This window comes from Neocloeon triangulifer, unplaced genomic scaffold, assembly GCF_031216515.1.
Source record: "Neocloeon triangulifer isolate White Clay Creek 2 clone unplaced genomic scaffold, ASM3121651v1 ptg000001l, whole genome shotgun sequence".
Taxonomy (NCBI): domain Eukaryota; kingdom Metazoa; phylum Arthropoda; class Insecta; order Ephemeroptera; family Baetidae; genus Neocloeon; species Neocloeon triangulifer.
The window spans coordinates 1,228,025-1,249,225 of NW_026775544.1; the positions used below are offsets into that span (position 1 = coordinate 1,228,025).

The following is a 21,201-nucleotide window of genomic DNA, read 5'->3' on the forward strand; positions in this document are numbered from 1 at the left end:
TTCATGAAATCATCCACACGTCATCATCAATGAAAGAGGGCAATTTTGATGAAATCTTTTTTTCTATCCTTATTTTTACAAGTACATCTTGATTATAATAGCTTGTTTTGCTTGTTTTTTCCAGCTCGGAAATTTCAGGTCAATTTCATTTATTTTGTTCAGCTTTGAGGAGTAAATTTTTTTTAATAAAAATTCTAGGTTTTTATTTTATTTTTTCTTACCATTTTGTCAAAATTGTTCTAAATTATTCAAATAAATATTCTCATTAGATAGCAAAAGCAATTTTTGCAATAATTAACTCTCTATTTGAAATAATTCCTAAAAATCTGTATCTTGTTTGTCTTGTTTTTAAAAAGGCTTCTTCAATTTTCATAGAAACTTTGCCAAAGTTAAAAAAAAAATTAAAATATTTAACTGTTTCATTTTTATAATTAAATTATATCCTAGCTTTGAAAATTTTCAGCAGGAATTTTGCAATTTTTAATTAATTTTTATCCCAATTAGTTCATCATAAATTTTCATTAGAGTAAATAAACTCTGGCCAAAGCTCTTCCATTAATTAAAACAAGGATCAGCGATTATCTCAAAGATCCTCCAAACACATTATCTCATCATCGTGTTGTACTTTTCCCTTTGTTTTGAAAGTGAAAACCGAATCAAGTGGTTTTCGGGCACCGGCGGAGAATAATGACCTTGTCAAGAGGCATGTCACTTAGTGTTGCAAGGCCACGAACTCATCATCGCGCTGCACCTCTTCTCTCCGGTGCACGCAGTTGACGAGAGGCATAGAAGGAAAAAATAAATAAAATAATTCGGCGGCCGTTTGGTCCATCAGTCACATTGTCAGAATGTTTGATTGCCGCATAAAAACGAACGCTTGCATGTTTCGGAACGAACGGCTGCCGCCAAATGAGAAGCCACTTTTATTACTTCCGAGGGTTCATCGCGGTTCACCGACTTCTGAAAATGATTTTTAATAGCTCTTTCTCCCGTGCTTTTAAACGTTTAAGTTTAATAAAAAAATACCTAAAATTAAAAAAAAATACAACTGCTTACAATCTTGGATGTGAAATAATCGCAAAAGAACACACAGTTTTTGCAAATTGAAGTATTAAAATTGATTTAATTTTTAACTTTATGCATTAAATTATAGTATATGTCAAAATATAAGTATAAAATTTGTATCGCGAATCAATTTATAAAAAAAAAATGCAAATGTTTTATTTGTTTTATATTATAGGAGCTTTCAATCAAGAATACTTGCCAAAACCGGCATAAGAGGGCAGATTAAAGTAAATTTTCAGCGTTGTGAATTTAAATTGATATAAACTAGTTGCAAATTGTGTTTATTGATCTATCACAATTGATATAAACTAATTCAAATTTGCTTATCAGCAAAAAAGGTAAAAAATGTGGAGAAAAATTGAATGTATTTTTATTTTATTTGATCAATGAAATTTGTATTGCAATAATTAACACGATTCTCGCGCTTCTCACACATTCCAAGCAACGCGGTTTCAAAATGTGTGAAAATGCAGCTGGACTGTCTTTCATAGCAGAGTATTATTTATTTCTTGTGCCATACGCGCTCGCCGCGAGTGCAATACTATCGCGCAGGCAATCAGAAGTGTGCGTGTGTCTGTGGCGGATATCAAATGTCAATCCGAGCGACAGGTTTTATTCACTGTACCCTTTCCCGCAGGAATGTGTGTAAGTTGTGAATGAGAAGAAGTTCGATCCGGCGACCGGTGTCTATTTTCTCGCGATTTACACGCAACCGAGATAAATTAAATATATGTGCACGATCGCGGTTTATTATATTATTATTGCTCGGCGGCTGCAGATGCGCCGACTTTTATTTCATCACATGCCGTAAATAACTCTCGCAGTTAGTCGATTATTTAGAATAATAGGCGAGTTATTGGTTATTCAATTTTTTAGGAGAAGAAGAGCTTAAAATTCAATGCTCATTTGTTTTTTGTAAAGAAGAGAGGCCACGGCCTAGCCCCGAATAGTTTTTTTTTCTCTAAGGAAACAAGTGTAATCAAAATTTATTGGCCTTACTAAGCAAACCTGCAAATTTCCTCAGAAACCGTGCGCCAAATGATTTTCACGTCGATTATTTACAAACATTCATCGCGCAGTTATGATTTTTATATAAAATTTTATTCTTTCCTAGAAAAGCCTACATTCCGAAGTGAAAAGTATTATAGATTTCTTGCAAAATGAACCTCAAAGAAGGAAATTTTTACATTGATGAATAATAATTTTTGAGGAAATGAAACAAACCACTTAAATATTAAAAGCCTTTCACGTCAAGTGCACTCTCAGAAAGAATTAATTAATTTAATTTTTTGCTCTTGCAATTAACCTCCTGGTGATGATACTGTGGATAATGATACCCTTTAGATCTTATCAAGCAGATAACGGAAAGATGATCTTTTAATTGTCCGACTGCGCTGACAGGCGGCTGATGGCTTTTTGCGTGAGCCTATTAAATGCATCTCTTGAAAATAGATGATGCACCTTCATGGTCGGCGGGTTTTGTTCATTTCCTAGTCAGATCTGTTGTACAATCAAAAAGTTTAAAACATCATTTTTTCCTATTACTAATTTTAAAACCCCCACAATATAAAACAAGGATTCCAGGGAATTTTGAAATCTTCACATTAGAGTATAGCTGAGTAAAGCATTAAACTTCTCACTTCTTGATCGGAGAGCTGAAACTAAATTATTAAAACAAACCACTTGTTTGGCAAAAGATTAAGTTAAATAAAACAAATAATAACAAATTAAAACTATAACCGTATTATAAAGTTCATCATTAAAAGTTAATACTTTAATAATTATAATTATATTTGTGAAGTACCGTAACTTTTACAGTTTGAATTGTCTAATCACGTTAAGAAAGCATTTTAAAAATTAAAAGTTTGCTCTCCAAAAACATTTGTTTTGTGACTTTTGTATTTTTTTTTTTAGAAGAGTGAAAAGAGAGTTTCAACAAAAAGTAATGTTAATTTTTTGACCAATATTTATTTTATCTTGCTGGATGCGGTATGTGGAAGAGAACCCTCAAAAAGATTAATTGATGAATTAATGAATAAAATTTGATTTATTTATTTTTTACTTTATAACGTTTGGTCAATTTTAAATCTACAATTATTCAGTTTCGAGGTTACATTATATTACTTTCAAATGATGTGCTCTGAATGCGAACTTTTTGTTACTAAAAACTTAATTTTTGAAGTATAAGCCAACAAGGGTAAAATAATAATAAGCTAGTTGTCCTTCGCAGCGCTTAAGCAAAGGATAAAAGAGTTAAAAATAAATGACTAATTTTTATCTTAGTTTTTAATATAAAATACAAATTTTTTAATTGGTTTATAAAATAATCAATTTCAAGGTGATCAGGCAAAGATACGAAGGCAATTAAACCTGTTGTTTAGAATTGCAAAAAAAAGTACGTACATTTTACTTAAGCAAAAAAATATTGTTAAATTACGCATGTCACATCTTAAACTAGATAAATAATGTGTAATGTCCGACAAAAGTAAGCGTGTCTAGCCAGCATTCACTTTTTAGCTTTTCAAAATAATTCTCATTCAACTCTCGTCAACTACAATGAAAGCAACTCATCATCATTATTTTTTGTTACGTGCATGTGATGACGCAACAAATATCTCACTCAATGCGATCTGCGATGTGCAACAACAATAATTATGGTCAAGGGGTGTGCGGAGGAGAGGTTATTCGCATTCGATCTATTAATGTAGTACCGCACCGACGCTTCGAGAAAAAAAATCTAGTGATTTCTCTCCGTTGATCGAGTGGCGGTTGGCGCGATTCATCCTGCGGCTCTCCGCAATGCACATAATATATAATCTGGTTTCTTTCTTTCTTTCTACGTCTTGCAAAAGAGGCCCATCCTCTCAATAGCTAATTACTTTCGCGCTTTCATTGTGTCAATTTGCATTCGCGATCAAGGCGAAGGAATCTATATATTCTCATTAGCGCGGCATTCAAGGCAGGAGAGGGACAAGTCGATTAAAAATTCACTCTTTTGTCAGACAGAGATTCGTTTATACAAATTTATTTTTTGTTTTGTTTGCGATTTGCGTTGCGGCACTCAATTATGTTATTTTCCAATACTGAGAACTGAGCTGCCGATTTGACGGACAGATTGTGCTCATCTCTTGTCCGTTTCAAGACAATATGTTTACTAGAGCTGTTGCGTCATAGACTAAATTTTACACGCATTAATTATTTCCTAGGTCGTGATCTCAATTCAGTCGTCTAATTAACATACAGTATTAACAAAGTGGCTCTCTATAAAAAAAGTTTTTATGTTGTCTCTCAAATGTGTTATTTGGAAATTTATGCGATTGCGTACATTTTTCAAGAAATCTTTATTGACACGCAATCAAATACACATCTAAAAAGTTTTAATATTTGAATTAAGTTTTAATATTTTTCAATTTGCCTTGCCATATTTGCCATAACATGTATGTAATCTCTAGGACAAGAATAAACTACAATTTAATAATAATTCGGATTGCAGATTTTCATTCCATTGGAAAATAGAAGACTTGGTTTCTAATCAAAATAAACGTCCTTTACTATAAATAGTAATAAAAAGTTTAGCAAAATTTAGTATAATATAATAAATAATAATTAATAATGATAAACATATTTATTATGATTGAGGCGATCATAAAATGAGTTTTATTTTGCATAACTTCTTAAAATTTAATGATTAGTGTTCATTTGTTGATTAAATATGTCTACGAGCAACAGACCAAAATTTTATATCAATTGTTTAAAGTAAAAAATTAACTACAATTCTTTATATCTTATGAGTAAAACTAAGGTGATATTTAAATAAAAATAAATACAATAAATACAAAATAATTTATTTTTGAAGCTTTCTGTCAATTTTACAGTTATATGCTGACTATTATTTCATGCCAATCAATAAACTCTATGTTAACTTCTGAATAATATAAATGTGTAAACAACGTAATTCAATTTTACTCAACTAAATCATTATTCCCCATTTTTTGTCTTGAGTGAAGGTACAATTTTTTGCAAGACAAATAACAGCTCCGTTTAGCACTGATCCAATTTTTGCAAATTGCTCGTCACCTCGCTTTTGTCATCATAAAAAATATGTCACCCTCATTCTCGTTTCACATCAGAAATTACTTCGACCTCGATCCTCTGTTTGTCGAGCAAAAATATCGCACCTTATTATATATTTATCCAAATTGAGGAATCGTTCGTCGAGCCGTAAAATAAACAAGACAGAGATTATCAGCAGAGAAGGTCCTTAATGGCGAACATAACAAGTCCATCAGTGCCTTTGTTTAATTTGGCGCCGCGTGAATTTTTATTTATTTGCACTCTGCGCGCGACCGGTCAGTATCTTTTCCTGCATGTGTTGAGCAAGCAAGTGCTCCCGTCATCGAAAAAACTTTTTCCGTCCACATGTAATAATTTTATCAGCGGCGAGATGTGTTTATGTAATGGAGGGGCGCTTTCTCTCGGCGTCATGTCCAGCACCTCGAGATGATGAGATGACTCGGGAAGATCCAAAATTATGCAACCACCGCGAGCTCTCTCGCATTCTAATTATCCAAAAATTCCGACTTAACGTCTTCGATTCGAGTCTAGAATATTAACCTGGGGATTAACTCTCCAACAAAGTAAGAGATCGAGCGGATGCGTTTTTAACAGGATTTGATATTTTCATAATTCCCAATGGACATGCTGCGATAGACAATATGGAGAGATGTAAAAAAAGGTTCTTTACGCTGCCGTTTGAAAAGAAATCAAATCGGCCTCCATCGCCTGTCGTATTAATTATCCACGCTCCATGACGAAACGCCGATTTATTTTTCAAAGAAACAAAATTATTTATTCGTCAAGAATTAAGTTCATTACTTTGGTAAACTCTTTCACATCAAAGCACAACAACTTTTATTTTTGAGGAATTAACGCAGGAATAAATAAGAATAGTGAAATATTCTAAAAAAAGTTTCTTTCGATTGACATTTAATTTTAATCAAAAATTTCTCCTGATCAAAAGGTTGTGATAGCACTGTTAACATTTTTAATCCTACATTGCAAGATGGTTAATATTGCTTTTTACTGTTTACATAAAATTTTTACGTTTATATTTATATTTAATTATTGTAAAGCCTGGAATACGACCTGAATATTAGTTTAAATTTAAAAGAATATAAGATCAATAGTAAAAAAATAACATTTTAATGTTAAGTAAGTTAATTTTGTTTTATTTCTATTTCAAAGAATATCTTTAGCTTCAAAAAAATGTAAATGGCTGATAGGCTTACTAATTTGGCACTTAAGCTCTTGGACATATTTAACCATCAAACATGAGAAGCCGCATCTCCTCCCAAATGAGACTCTCTTCTCTTCTGTCTGACAAATCGCTCTTTTCGAGGCGTGCGTCGCCGCGCGACAGGAACCACTCGCGAATTCTACCACTTTCTTTCTTTACTCTACGCAACTCAGAAACTACTCTCCGTGCTCATTTGCATACATGCGTTTTTCATAAGCCGGTTCAAGGAATGTATGTATAAAAATCCTCAATTGCTTCTTGCACAGATGTAAGAAGGCGGAGTGCGCCTTGCGAAGAGAATTAATTTGTCTTTACTTGAATTGAAGAATAATATAAAAAGGTATAGTCGTGGTGATCAGACAGAAAAGTAGCCAGAAGCATTTACAAGGAGCTTATTGTGCATTGTGTCACTTTGTACCATGCAAGCTGTGGGAAGCAACAATAATTCTCAATTGAAGGTGCTTGCGAAGCAAATTTTTTGCCGTACGTTTTTGTATACAGTTCCAAAACATAGACACCAGATTACTTTCAGGGACTCTTTGATGAAAAAACTGACGGGCTTTTCAATCTAGATAAACTCAAAATTGTAAAATTAAGCGGCAACTTGTGCAGTGCATCACCAGGAAAGGAAGGCTGGGACAACACAAGACTGCCTGACCTTAAAAATCAATTAATTCTGCCTTCTCATTGCAGGTTAACCTTGATTGATTCAATTTTTAAGTTAATTTTAGTCATAAAATCAAATTCGGCAAATGGAAAATTAATCTGACTTGAAAGATTCTGAATGATGGTAATAAAAGTTTTAATTCAATTAAAATTGGCATATCGTCTGACACGAGAAGGATAAATTGAAAATTTCAGCACGTTCTTTTTCTCTGCTGCAGGAAGCATTAATTATGTATAATATTAAGTTCAATCAAAAATGATTACCTAACATATCATAATGATAATTCACTTGCGAATTTCCAAAGTTACGCTCCCACAGCTAAACTTAATCAGCCTATCATTGCACGTTTAATTGAATTGCTCGGCGCAAAATGCGCAACCTTGATTAGATCTCCTCCCACATGTACTACACGCCGAGTTTACATGCAACATACACGCGCTAATTACCCCACTTGTTATTGCACCATTCGCAAAATCCCTGGATGGATTTTGCTGCAAAACCGGTGAGTTTGCACAAATTTTACAATCCGCACGCTACAGAGATTAGATTCAAAGCGCTCGGCCACTCGTGTAATTCGCGCAGAGAGATTATTATACCGCGCGCATTTACATGCACATTGACTTGATGAGTGCGAGGATGACTTAGCACACATTCCTCCTCTATTGCTTAAATGTCTAAATTTATTGCAAAGTTCTTTTTCTCACCTGTAAGTTTAGTAGACTGATGAAAAAGTCTTTTTTTTTTAATTCGCACTCAAAATATGTTATAAAAACTATAAACAATGACTTTTGAGGTCTTATTGATTTTTTGGATATTTTTTCATGTTTTTTTTCCTTAAAATTTTACCTTTTATTTTTTGTTATTTATTTTCCACAATTGTTATTTTTATATAAATTTTTCCAACAAAAGGGCCGATTGACATAAAAGTTAGTACAAATTCAAGGAAATACTATTTGAAAAAAATCTTTGCCTTAAAGCGGTTTAAAAGGGGGAAAATATATTTTTTCCCCTTAAATTTTGACTTAACAATTATTTAATTATTGATAAAAATGCTTGGCACTGATTTAATTACATCCTATTTGAGTGACCTCCTTTTGATCTTCTCCAAAATATGTTTTTCGAGGGTTCGATTAGCTGTGACGTACGTTTTTTCCTTGAAGATCGAAAGTGAACGAAAGCTCGCACACAACAGGCTGCTTTAAAGTGAGCCACCAATTAAATCTGAATTACCGCATTTACCATTTCAGCGGCTATAAAAAACTCAGTTTGCCAATTTTAACTGAAAATCACAAACTTAATTTATTTTTCATAATGTCAAGATTCCACTTGCTCGTTCGAAAAGACGATCAAAATTTTTTCGATTGGATGCAAAATCGGGAAGTACTGGCTGGATTATTATTCTGCGCATCAAGCGATAGCGATCGTTTTTTGCGCGGCTGCAGATCAAGAAAGAAATGGCTGGGGGTCGGAGGTCGCACGTATTCCGTTCCTTTTGCAGCTGCTGCTCGGCCAACGCACGCGAATCCGCTCTGCCGCGCATTCAAGTCTCCTCGCCAGCACTCCCACACACAACAGAAAGTAAAAAATATGACGATTGTTATTCATTCAAGTCGCTTATATATTTTTTCCCTTTTCTATTTGTTCGCTGCGAATCTTTTATTCGGATCAATGAATGCGAAAATTTAGGCCAGACAAGCGAGCAGGAAGGATTATGAAGAATAAAAATCTCTTGTTCAATAATGGCACACTGCGTGAAAGCAGCGGCTTAAACACTCGTCTGCTCCCGATGATGACAGCTTTGATGGTCATAATTTTATTCAAACGCTTCATTGCTGAATAATATGACTTTATAAATGCATAATTAAACAAGTTTTCAAATGATGCAGGTCAGTTTCTGATTTAATTTTATGAAATAAATATTGTAAATATGAAGCTGCCAAATTAAAGATAAGATTTTTTTTCATTTTTAAAAAATACAATCAACAGAAAATGTGTCAATTTAGCACATAAGTGATTTGAATTGAAATTAAATTATGAACAAAATTAAATGTTTTTTATACATCATGAAAAGTTTACAAACTTTTATGACATAAAAAAATAATAAATAATTACGGCTGTTCTGATTATGCAATTTGATAAAATATTGTTGTAATGCTAAAGTAATACCAATGAATGAATGCCTCCACTTTATTTTAAATTTCAAACTCCGCTGCAGTTTATAGTATATTTCATTGCACGTCAAGATTCAATGCATTAAATTATAATCAATTATGACCACCATTATACATGCATAATTCACTTGCAGTGATTTATTCCCAACATTCTTTAAGAAAACCTTTTCACATTTAATTTTTCGCCATTGAAAACGACTATATATGCATCTTTTGATTTGCGTGACAAATTCGCTGCTTTCTTTTGGCACTCCTCTTCAAATGATTTACTTACTCGGTCGCGATTTTGGCAAAGGCATTACTCTGTCGCCAAGTACAAGAAGCTTAAATGCAAGAGGAAGTTAAAATCTTTCCTCCTTTCTTTTGCGTGGGGTCTGCGTAGTGCGTGCATATTTTTTAAGCAGCCACACACACGCAGTCAAAAACAATTTTCACTTTCCTCGGCTGCTTTTTTGTTAGAGGGATTTTATTAACTTTTGATGTTTCGAGATTCATAACTCACACATCGATAATTGGAGGCGACACTTTTATTCGCCGCTAAGCAAGCGGATGGAAAATTCATTTCCATATTTAACGAAACGCTCGCTCTCGCCGCTGAGTTAGGCGAATCGTAAAATACGGCTCTTTATATTGGGTTTGTTTTGAAGTGGGCAGGTAGGACTTTGGACACGGTCTCGTTTGGCAATTCCGAAATTAGAAAATTATTGGCATTGACAACACGGAACTCGAGTTGACTTAATCAAATGAATTATTGTTGCATTTTTAAATACAGGCTTCTAATATATTATTTTTTCAACTTGTTTTTTTTTTTTTTATAATTGTTTATCCCTCTTGGGAAAGGCACCAGTGGTAGCAGACAGGCTGCTAAATCGCAAGGGCCGATAACTCGGATTCTCCCCTTTCGGAGCCGATAACACGGTGACCTTGCGACCCACTTATTCTTTTTTTAATCGAGCACAAAGTTTGATAAAAAAATTCAAAATGCAAAGCAATGATGTAAGAGTGATATTTGCTTCAATATATATATATTTTTCTTTTTTAATTTTAAAATTCTCATAAAGATGCGCAAAGTACCTCAGCAATCGTGAAAGCATGCAAGTTACACAATTCATTAAAAAATTTTCATGCATTTCGTCTTCAATTTTAGCGCGCCTAATAAAAAAAGTTGTTAAATAAAATGCAAACTCGCCACTCAAAACTCGATGCATGCATCAAATTAGGCCCATAAATTTGACCACCTGCTCCTCAACGCAATTCGTCTACATCTTTCAGGACTTTTCACTAACACTTGCATTTATGCAAAATTAAGAAGATTATCTTTTTTTAAATCTGCATTTATTGGCAAATACCCATGATTAAAATCTATAACTGATTGGCGCGAAAGCAAAAATGAGTCTTCCTCAACTTGCGCGGGTCAGCTCTCATTATGATTAATTAAAAGATTGTAATATTACTGGAGAGGTTGTAAATTATTGCCCTTAAGGAACGCCTTCGTTTGCAAAATCACGAAGCACGATAAACACCTTTGCAAAGCGGAGGGAGGTAATTAATTAATTGCAGTGATGGTCATTTTGATAGAAACTCTATATTTTATTTTTATTTATTGCTTAAAAATAACTGGCAATTCAATATAAAATAATGGGGGGTATAATCATAAAAAAAAATCATAATTTAATTTATACCGTTTGCGTGGTAGAAATTTGCATGAAGAGCTAATCAGAACTAATGATTCTTCTAATTTGCGCGAATAACGCACAGATTTGAATTTGTTGAATCCTCTTTAAATTTAGCCTAAAATAAAATATCATATTTTATATAATGTAACATTTTTTTTAAATATGTACTATCTTTTTCATTTTATGGAATAAATTACTTTATTTATTATAAATTAATGCAATAAAAAATGTCGATCCTACTGCAGTACATAAGAAAAAATTGTGCGATAGAACCATTCTTATGAGGCACCCAAATGTTATATTTCATTGTCAGCTAACCTATTGGAGAGGTTTTATTTTTTCGATCATTTTGCTCAAAACTCACAAATCCCAATTAACATGATCCAAAGCGTATCGCCCGTGACGTCAAAGCTCCAAATTGCTGTTAGATGATTATGCAACCTAATTATATTATCATCCGACAAAATGCACATAATTTGAGATTCGTGCGGTCCCTGCATGCTGATCATCTTTCAGCTCGATTCACTCTTTCTCCGTGCAACATAGGATAGCCATCTCGCTGCTCCAGTCATGAAAAGCGCAGGAATGTTGACAAAATGAACATAAAAACCACAGCTTTTAAAAGAAATAAAACACGCGAGAATTCAGAGAAGATGGTTCATCCAGCTTATCAAACGGGTCATCTTCCCTGCCAGAAGAAAGGCTGGGAATTTTTTTTGGCAGAGAGTGCGAGGCAATTAAGGCAAAATCAGCAAGACTCTTTTAGCACAAAAGTGCAGAAAATCGTGCAAACTGATAAAAAAGCGATTGCCAAAATATATAAAGGCCGAAGAAAAATGGAGGACCGCAATGAAATTTTTAAACTCTATTGTACAACTTTTGTGGTATACGCGCGTGTTTTCCTTGAAGTGGCAATGAAGCGAATCCAATAATCCGAGACACCTTCAGCTCATTATATTTGAGGTCTTCATTGGAATGAAGTCTCGCACACTAGCTGCATTAGATGATAAAGTGACTTTCACGACTGAGCTTCTGTGCTACGAGGATGAATTGCCGCTCGGCAGTGGCGTGCCATTTATTGACGCCGCCGCCGCCGCGAACCTAATGGTCGGTTTTATTGTCGACTTTAATTAATTTGACCTCTGCGCCTCAAAATTGTTTAATTAACGAGCAGCTTGTTAATTCTTTAGACGCTTAATTAGTCCCACAACTGACCTATCCCAACTACAAGTTTATGTACTGTTAAAATTTAATTTTTTCTCTGGCGTTAGTTTTATGACACTGTAATTTTTAACTCTTGTAAGGGCCAAAGAATTTTCATTAAAGATTTATAAAAATTTAATTATTTTACCTTTTTCTTTAATATTTGAAAACTTTTGTATTTATTAAGTACACAAATTAAAATAATTTCAATGATTACAGCTATAAATAACTGGTTAGTGCTGCCCCTGCCAAAGTGCCACAAGGCGAAGTCTCAATAAAATCGATTATGCCATTTTGATTTTTACGAAAGAGTCGTGCCGTCGAACAGGAGCGCTACTCGGATAGGGACGCTTTTCAAGTGGCCGACCCCTGTGACCTGTGAAAGTGCAGACAAAGGCGCATCTTTCATTTTCCTCTCTTTCTCCCTCTTGAACACGCTTGCTTTAAATGTATGTTTCGTATTATTTGTATCGCACCGAGAAATGCATTTTATTTTTAATTTTCTTTTTAATGCGAGTAAGTCACGCCGACGCTGACAACAAGGAAGAGCGGCAATAAAGCTTGTGTAAATACACTGGTACTTACTAAATGTGGAGTGCTGAAAATTTATCTCTTTTTTTACGAGCGCTCACACAATGGAGTAAAGCACCGAGAGTTTTATTGAGCACATGTGCCTGTAATTACACAGGATTAACGGCGCCGCGGTGCTTTTTATGCGACTTATTATGCTGCTCGTGGACGCGATTGTTCAAAGGATAATTGGTTTTAGTGAGAATAATATGCTTTTAAACGGTCGACACGTTGATTATTCTAGGTTAAAAACGCTTTTTGCGACATTGGTATCGCGCAACAAGTAATGAATTTTTTCAAACCATTGAATTTCTACAAATTTGATTTAACTTAGATTCATAGCATCTTTGTTGTTTTGCGTACAATTAATTATTTAAAAAAATTCAATTTAATAAAGCCCTCATAAAAAGTGAATATTATTTTTTTTTAATTCTTTTAAATTTTTAATGATGTTTGGGAAATATAATTTATCACATTGTGATTATATATTTAGTCTGTTTTAATTAGCAGTATACCTATAAATTTTACCTCCAATTCCATAAAATAAATAAAGATATCTTAAGCAATCCAAGTGAATTTGTAAAAAGTGTGTCTTTCCCTCGGCGCAAAGGACATTATGTAAGAATTTTATCCTACTTTGGCGGCACGTCCTGTTTACACGCAAAATAAGCAGATGTGCAACAACTCAATTAGTTTCCTAATTGTCAATTCCGCGGAAGCGGTAAAGCGCTGCCCCGCATTTGAGTGCTTACAAAATCAGTAGCACTTCCTGGACAATGCAATGTGAGCGGACCTCATCTTCGCAATATTCTCTATTCAATGAAAAATAATAGAGGTTATGAATTTATGCGGTGCGTTCAGCCGAGCTCATTTGCATTCACAAAAGACGTCCGATAAAAATCACGAACGCGGATCGCCGACCCAGTTGCATATCCGCGCTTACTCGGCTTCCTGCAGTCTGCCTATATTTTGCGAGACCTGCTGTGATGTTAAAAATTAATATTTGTAGAACACGCGAATTAGTGGTATAACCCCGAATGAATAATAGTAACGTCAAACATAATTATTGACTAATAAGTATGGTGTAAAAAGAAATCTCTTTAGATTTAAGGTTCTTAAAAAATTAACAGTTCTGTCAGCCTATAATTAATTTTGTTTGGTAATAATTGTGTCAGTGAATCGTTACTGAGAGAAATATTTATTTTTTGCAAACAAATTTATAATAGTTTATAATCTAAAAAATCTTGTAACCAATTGTTGAAAATATTCCTGTTTGAATAATTCAAAAAGCTGTCGTGTCATGAATTTTGACTACATGAGCCCACAGCCGAAACATATTGAGTAGGATGCAGATTATCGTAAAAAGAAAAAAGTATCAAATAACCCATTGTGGGGCCAAATTTTTAGTGTAAGATTTTTCAAATTATGAACTCTCTAAAATAATTTATTTATATAATTTTATTCATCAAATCAGGCTTTTATTGGAAATCATGTTTTGCATAATTTTTGGAAATGAATTTAAATCGAAATGATAATACGTGAAATGCAACTAAACACTGAACCATTAGGCTTCACAATTACAAAAACTGACGATGCTCCTCCCGGATTTTGACGGGTACATAGTGGTGCAACTTTGAGGCGACACCTGCCTTAAGCGAGAATTTTCTAGTCACAAATCCAAAATACATCCTCGCAAATTTCATGGCATGGTTGAACTGTAAATCATCTCTCCTTTTGTTTCCATACAACTCCATGATACTGATGCAAATGGCAAGGTTTTCAGGAGTGAACACAGAGATTGGGGCAATGGGTTTGTTGGAAATGGTCATCATAATTTTAGATTTGAACTGCCCCTCTATGTTAGCTGTGTAGGCAGGATTTCTTGCAACAAAACTGTGGCAAAGCACCTGATTGAATGAAGGAGACCAATTCTCATTGCAGGCTTGACAATGGCACACAAATTGTTTGCTCAGATTGAAGGAATTCCAGTTACGTCTCATTTGAACTGGTTGAGTTGAATAATGGATCCCTCTCAAGGTGGTAATTTCCTCTCCTGCTTCAATGGGTCTCACAGCTTTAACAACAATCGTCTTCAGGTAGTGAGCGCAGCTGACATTAGGATCACAGCTGGATTTCATTGAAGTGACGGAGTGGTAGATTCCAAAACCCATGCAACCAATATTGTCATAGCTAAAGTAAAAATCATCTCCGGCCTGGAAGAGCCGCAAGTCTTCAGCAATGTGCCAGTTTCCAAAGATTATCTGAAGCGCTCGCTCCAAAAACCTGAACAATGCCCATTTCCTTTCGCTGCTGGTGCCCAAGCTCTCAGCCATCAAATTGATTGCTTCCATACAAAAAGGTAATCTTGCAAATCTAACTGCCATGTCACAGTTTTCTAGGAGTAAGAACTTCTGCAAATTCATGGGCGTTTCATTAGAAATTTCTCCCACTGAATTTAAATAAGCGTTGATGCAATTCTCCAAGCCAAATGTTGAAATAACCTTAAAAAGGAAATTCAAGGCAAAGATTTGTCGGGAATCATCTGTGGCAAGAGTTTCCATGATTTTCTTCTTAGCAGCACACTCGCTTTTGTGGTAAATATTCCAAGCCACAGAGGCACATTCATCACTGCAGTAACATGCCTAAAAGCAAAAAAATAGACATATCAGCCACTTGTGTTGACGATAACAAATAATAATAATAAGTAAATTATATTTCTGCAGACAGATTATATTTTGTTAAATATTTAATATTTTAGGCAGCCATGTAAGTAATTAATTTTTACAATTTATTACCCATGAGCAAGCTGAGCAAGGCTTCAAATTAAGGCAAAGCTTCATGCATTCCCAGCAATAGATCCAAAAGGGATGATCTGAATCATCAGAGATGCAGGGTTCAAAAATTGCAGGTTGTTCAACGATCAATACGTCTCCTACAAAATAAAATATTTTAGTTTATTTAAATGATTTATATATGAATCAGACGCATTAATTATATAAAATGATTATAATTATTTCTAAACAAAAACTCTGCTTATACCAACATTGATCCTTCGGTTGGCAATCAAGACCTTGTCCTTCACAGTCAGAGCTGCAGAAACATTCAGGTCTATTTGATTTGGGCCGCAGCGCAATTTGGGTGGCTCGACGTATTCAACTCTGACCCTGGACACCGTTGGTTTCTGATGACGATCTTCCAGTTCATCGCGGAGGCTTTCAATGACTGCTTCCTCCACCTCAGGTCTCAATTTGCGATCTTTGATCAGCTTCACTGCAACCTGCAAGCTCTCTTTGGCCTCGGCTTCTTTGCCCAAGGCCTTGTAAGCAACCGCCATTCTCATTTGCAGTTTTTGAGCCAGATTCTCAGGGTAGTTGTTCTCCAGGGCGATTTTGGCATCGCTGATGCACTCTTCATAGTAGCCCAGGGTGAGCAGGACGGCGCTCCTGTTGGCGTAGGCCAGGCCGCGCAATTCGCTGCCGGCCGGTGCTCGGGCCAAACTCTTGGTGTACGCAGAGATTGCGCGCCTGTAGTCACCACTTCGGAATGACTTGTTGCCTATTTCTCTAAGATCCTCGGGGTTGTTGAAGTAGGATGGTTTTCCAAAATTATTCCATCCTGGGTCAATAACAGGCATTGGTTGAGCATCATTGAATAAGGACCTAAAAAAATTGAAGCCAAACTAAAAATGGATGAAAATAATACATTGCTTTGTTAAAATAATTAAAACTATGTTAATTTCAAACATGTATCAAATAATTAATATAGAGAATTTATTCCCTATATTTTGTATTATACGAAATAAAGGGAATAAATTGTGAAAAAATATCCTTAATTTACACACACGCTGCATAAACATTAAAATTATCCGATCATTTTTATACCAGGACAAAAAATTGATATCCATAGACGAAAATAATCATTATTTAAATTCGCGTTTTAGGTGATTCCCCATGATTTCGAACACAAATTTTTGCATTATAGCCTTACCACATTTTGTTGCGACAGCGACACTTAGATTTTTAACTGATTTTTGCTGTCTGCTAGAGGTTAATTACAATGTAACTATAATAAATATTGATTCTTGAGTCGTTTGAGTTTCGTGTAACGCTAAGACTTTGCTCTCGACGCCTTCAGTCCAGACTTTCAAGACTGACAAGCAAACTCTCCGGATATATAAAAATTGATCTTAATGAAAATTGGCATGGAGGTAGGGTTGACCTTCAGGAACAACGTGTCGAAGTTCATTAGTCGCGATCTAGCATGGTTCGGCCTACAGAGCCGCCGAAAGTTGCCGATTTTTGCGTATGCAACCCGCTCCACGTCCCCACCGCCGCGCTCTCTTCTGCACGCTGCTGATAGAGCGGCAGGCGGAGAGGCGAGAGCAGCGCGAGAGGGGCTCTCTCGCACAATGCATAGCGAGTTTGAAATGAGACTTCTTCGCAAACGCAATATTTTTTTAGAACGCGTTAATTTAAAATATTCAAAATTTCAGCGTTGGTAGATAATTAAATCATGCATTTTTTGATATTTTCGTTTCAAATTTATTTTGACTAGGAGCGGAGTTATTAACGTTTCCGCGAGACTTTTGTTTTTTTAATTTTAAAATTAGAAAATAAATTTTAAACATAAAAAACCTAATAGAAAAATGTTGCCAATTAAATTTCCTACAATTTCTGTTATAGGCGTGATGACGTCAGAATTGTGTATGCTTGTGTACGGAAGGCTCAAAGTCAAAATATAATTTTTTAATATTAAATAAAATTTTTGAGAATTTTTTGAAGATAGCCAATCGATTGGAAATTTAATTTTAACCCTTTGAATAAAATTTCATTCAAAAATATTCAGCCGTTTCAAAATGAGAAGGCAATATGTGATGGCACCTCAACATGCTTTTGAAGACGAAGGCAGCATGAGAGCGCTTATGAGAAAGTAAGCTGCAGCTTGAAAACAGCTAATTATTTTTAAATGAAATTTTGAAACCAGGAACAAAATTAAATTTCCAATCGATTGGCTATCTTCAAAAAATTCTCAAAAATTTTATTTAATATTAAAAAATTATATTTTGACTTTGAGCCTTCCGTACACAAGCATACACAATTCTGACGTCATCACGCCTATAACAGAAATTGTAGGAAATTTAATTGGCAACATTTTTCTATTAGGTTTTTTATGTTTAAAATTTTTTTTCTAATTTTAAAATTAAAAAAACAAAAGTCTCGCGGAAACGTTAATAACTCCGCTCCTAGTCAAAATAAATTTGAAACGAGAATATCAAAAAATGCATGATTTAATTATCTACCAACGCTGAAATTTTGAATATTTTAAATTAACGCGTTCTAAAAAAATATTGCGTTTGCGAAGAAGTCTCATTTCAAACTCGCTATGCATTGTGCGAGAGAGCCCCTCTCGCGCTGCTCTCGCCTCTCCGCCTGCCGCTCTATCAGCAGCGTGCAGAAGAGAGCGCGGCGGTGGGGACGTGGAGCGGGTTGCATACGCAAAAATCGGCAACTTTCGGCGGCTCTGTAGGCCGAACCATGCTAGATCGCGACTAATGAACTTCGACACGTTGTTCCTGAAGGTCAACCCTACCTCCATGCCAATTTTCATTAAGATCAATTTTTATATATCCGGAGAGTTTGCTTGTGAGAAAGGAAAGTAATTAGTAGTGTCTACGCCGTCTACGGTCAACAAGTCATTGCACGGCAGCGAACGAGTGTTCCTGTGCGGGCCGGCCTATGTATGCTTGCCATGGATCGCTGCAACTCTGCATTCTGCATTTTTGATTTTTTTGGGCGCTGTTGCCAAGTGGCCAACACAACAAGGAATATATATATATATATATATTATTATATTACATAATAATATATTACATATGTACTGTACTGTATGTCTGTGCTGCGTGCGCCGACTGCGCCTGTGCGATCGTGTGCGATTTTGCGGTGGGGAATGTGGGGATTTTTGTGGAAATAAATATGTATTTCTATGGCGATGCGAAATGTGAATTGTGAGTAGTGAAGAGAAGTAAGAAAAGTGCTGAGGCTGAGACGTGACGAATGTGAATTTGACCGAAGACCGATATTTGTGTCATTTGTGTGTGATTCATTTTCGCGCACAATTTACACATGGCCAATTGATGTTATAGTCTCTCATAATTTTTAGTGTTTCATATCACTCCCATTATTTGAGGAAAAGTACAAAATACATAATTTGAAAGGGAAAAGTTTACAGGCACGACCGGCCATTAGTTTTGACAGAATTTCATAAATACTCGTTTATAAACAAGATTTAAGGCAGCAAACAAAATGTTTGGGTAAGCATACTCGCATAATACATATATGATATCAAACAATATTCTTTGTTATTCAATAAAAATCTTTTTTAAATGCATAGCAGTTCGTATAAATTATCATTAAGTCATAACTCATAATTGTGGCATTACTGTTTTATATTGATTGAGGTAATAATTAATGATCTATTCTGACCGACCCATTTATTGTAATATTTCGTCCTTAAAAAAAATCAGCCAAAGAGATAAGGTATGGTCACAGTTGCGAAACATAACATGCCGAATAATAATTCATATTTAATACAAAGTCAAATTTGTAGTCATGTTGTTAAAATTAATTTTTTTTTTTTGTTGAATTCTATTTCAGACATCAAGGTGCTCACATGTCTGGGCTAGAAGCCTTATTTGATAGCATTCTCCTCCAAAAAGACATGATGAAATACCACCTGGTTCAACTGGATCCGGAGGAGCTGAGGATGATGGGCAACAAGTTCTACAGGAGCAACGACCACTGGCATGCCATCTCTGCGTACACCAAGAGTTTGGCCCGAGCACCGGCCGGCAGCGAACTGCGCGGCCTGGCCTACGCCAACAGGAGCGCCGTCCTGCTCACCCTGGGCTACTATGAAGAGTGCATCAGGGACGCTAAAATCGCCATGGAGAACAACTACCCTGAGAATCTGGCTCAAAAACTGCACATGAGAATGGCAGTTGCTTACAAAGCCTTGGGTAAAGAAGCCGAGGCTCAAGAGAGCTTGGAGGTTGCATTGAAGCTGATCGAAGATCGGAAAATGAGACCTGAGGTGGAGGAGGCAGTCATCAAAAGCCTCCGCGATGAACTGGAAGAGGACCACGTGCCTCAAGTTCCTCACATGCTAGTCAAGTACGCTGAACCCCCTCAACTGAGCTATGGGCCGAACCCTGAGGATCCTCGGCTCTCGGCTGCTGTTACTGCCTCAGATGGATTCCTCACTCATACTTTCAAAGCCAATAGAAATATTAATGTTGGTTAGTAATTTTTTCTTAACTTTGATGGGGTTAATTTTATTATTATTCAAAAGTATACTTCAATAATAAACATAATAATACATTATTATTTTTACTTGCAGGTGATGTCATTCTTGTTGAGGAGCCTGTAATTTATGAAACAACCTGTGTTGTTAGTGAAGGTGAAGCAGCTTGGATTTACTGCAGTGAATGCTTGAAACTGTGTGTGAATTTGAAGCCATGCTCAACATGCTCCTGGGTGAGAATTTTAGATAGAAAATTAAATACTTTTATTGTATATATTATTTTGTATAAATTTATTACATACATTATTTTAAATATCCTTTTATTCCCACTGCGTGTTTGCATAATGATTTACATTACTGTTTTAGGCTTGCTACTGTAGTGAAGAATGTGCCTCCAGAGCCTGGGAGAAGTTCCACAAGAACGAGTGTTCTGCGAAGCAAAAGGTCCTGGAAACTTTGATAAAAAAAAAATGATGGCAAAATCCCAATCAATTTCCGGAGCGTCGATTTCTTGTTCAAAGTGATTGCCGTCTTTGGTCTTGAAAACTGCATTAATGCCCTTGACAAGGATGGAGCACTTTCAGATGACATAACTGAAGAAATTGAAAGCTTCTTGGAACTAAAAACTTCATCACTTGGTTGTCCCACTTGCGTCAGCGCTGGAGACAAAATTTCCATGGAATTAATTGCGGACAGTCTTGGACTAACTGGAGAAAGAAAAGAGGCCTTGATCAATTTCTTTAAAGATGCCTTGTATTTCATGCTATCCAATTGGCGACCCATCCACAGTGCTAAGCTGTCGCGCATTGCTGACTTTTTCTTCATTGGACAGTACCAGATTGGCGTCGGCCTCTACATGAAAGCTGCAGTTATTAATGGAAGCTGTGAGCCAAACGTCCGACCCAGCTTCTATCAGAAGACCTTAGTGCTCCAGGCTTCAAGACCCATCAAGGAGGGAGAGGAAATTTTTCAATCGAAGGGCATTGATTACTGCTACGATGATCTCGAGGAAAGGCGTAAGAAATGTTCAATCATGAATGCAAATGTGATGCATGTGTCGGAAACTGGCCCATGCGAGAGGATTTGGTCCCATGCCATGATTTTGTTTCCAACAACCCTGACTACGAATCTCTCAGGCGGCAGTGGCAAGATGAGGTAGAGGATTTCAGTGAAGTTGGCTTTCCCTTTGAGGTGATGACTGCAGAAAATTTTGAGCTTAGTGCCGAAATTCAGGCGTTGTATGAAAATCAAAGG

The 21,201-nt window shown here is 35.6% G+C and overlaps 2 protein-coding genes across 11 annotated transcripts; one reads left to right on the top strand and one right to left on the bottom strand.

Moving 5' to 3' along the window:
* Positions 1-14,134: 14,134 nt before the first annotated feature.
* Positions 14,135-18,405, bottom strand: LOC132205613 (uncharacterized). Of its 4 annotated transcripts, XM_059634787.1 has the most exons (5): positions 18,238-18,303; positions 16,636-16,688; positions 15,688-16,307; positions 15,444-15,580; positions 14,135-15,290 (listed from the first exon to the last, which is right to left on the bottom strand). In XM_059634787.1, the coding sequence occupies exons 2-5, from the start codon at positions 16,638-16,640 to the stop codon at positions 14,226-14,228; spliced, it is 1,827 nt and encodes a 608-aa protein (XP_059490770.1). In that variant the 5' UTR covers positions 16,641-16,688; positions 18,238-18,303; the 3' UTR covers positions 14,135-14,225. The 4 variants fall into 4 exon arrangements, with proteins under 4 accessions (XP_059490770.1, XP_059490790.1, XP_059490779.1 ...); XM_059634807.1 differs by lacking the exons at positions 16,636-16,688; positions 18,238-18,303 and adding an exon at positions 18,331-18,405; XM_059634796.1 differs by lacking the exons at positions 16,636-16,688; positions 18,238-18,303 and adding an exon at positions 16,867-17,145.
* On the top strand, positions 18,106-20,448 carry LOC132205652 (SET and MYND domain-containing protein 4-like). Of its 7 annotated transcripts, none has more exons than XM_059634909.1 (5): positions 18,106-18,226; positions 18,877-18,958; positions 19,302-19,942; positions 20,044-20,180; positions 20,314-20,448. In XM_059634909.1, the coding sequence occupies exons 2-5, from the start codon at positions 18,951-18,953 to the stop codon at positions 20,419-20,421; spliced, it is 894 nt and encodes a 297-aa protein (XP_059490892.1). In that variant the 5' UTR covers positions 18,106-18,226; positions 18,877-18,950; the 3' UTR covers positions 20,422-20,448. The 7 variants fall into 7 exon arrangements, with proteins under 7 accessions (XP_059490892.1, XP_059490865.1, XP_059490883.1 ...); XM_059634882.1 differs by lacking the exon at positions 18,106-18,226 and adding an exon at positions 18,280-18,742 and having other exon boundaries at positions 18,808-18,958; XM_059634900.1 differs by lacking the exon at positions 18,106-18,226 and adding an exon at positions 18,280-18,738.
* The last annotated feature ends 753 nt before the right edge of the window (positions 20,449-21,201 follow it).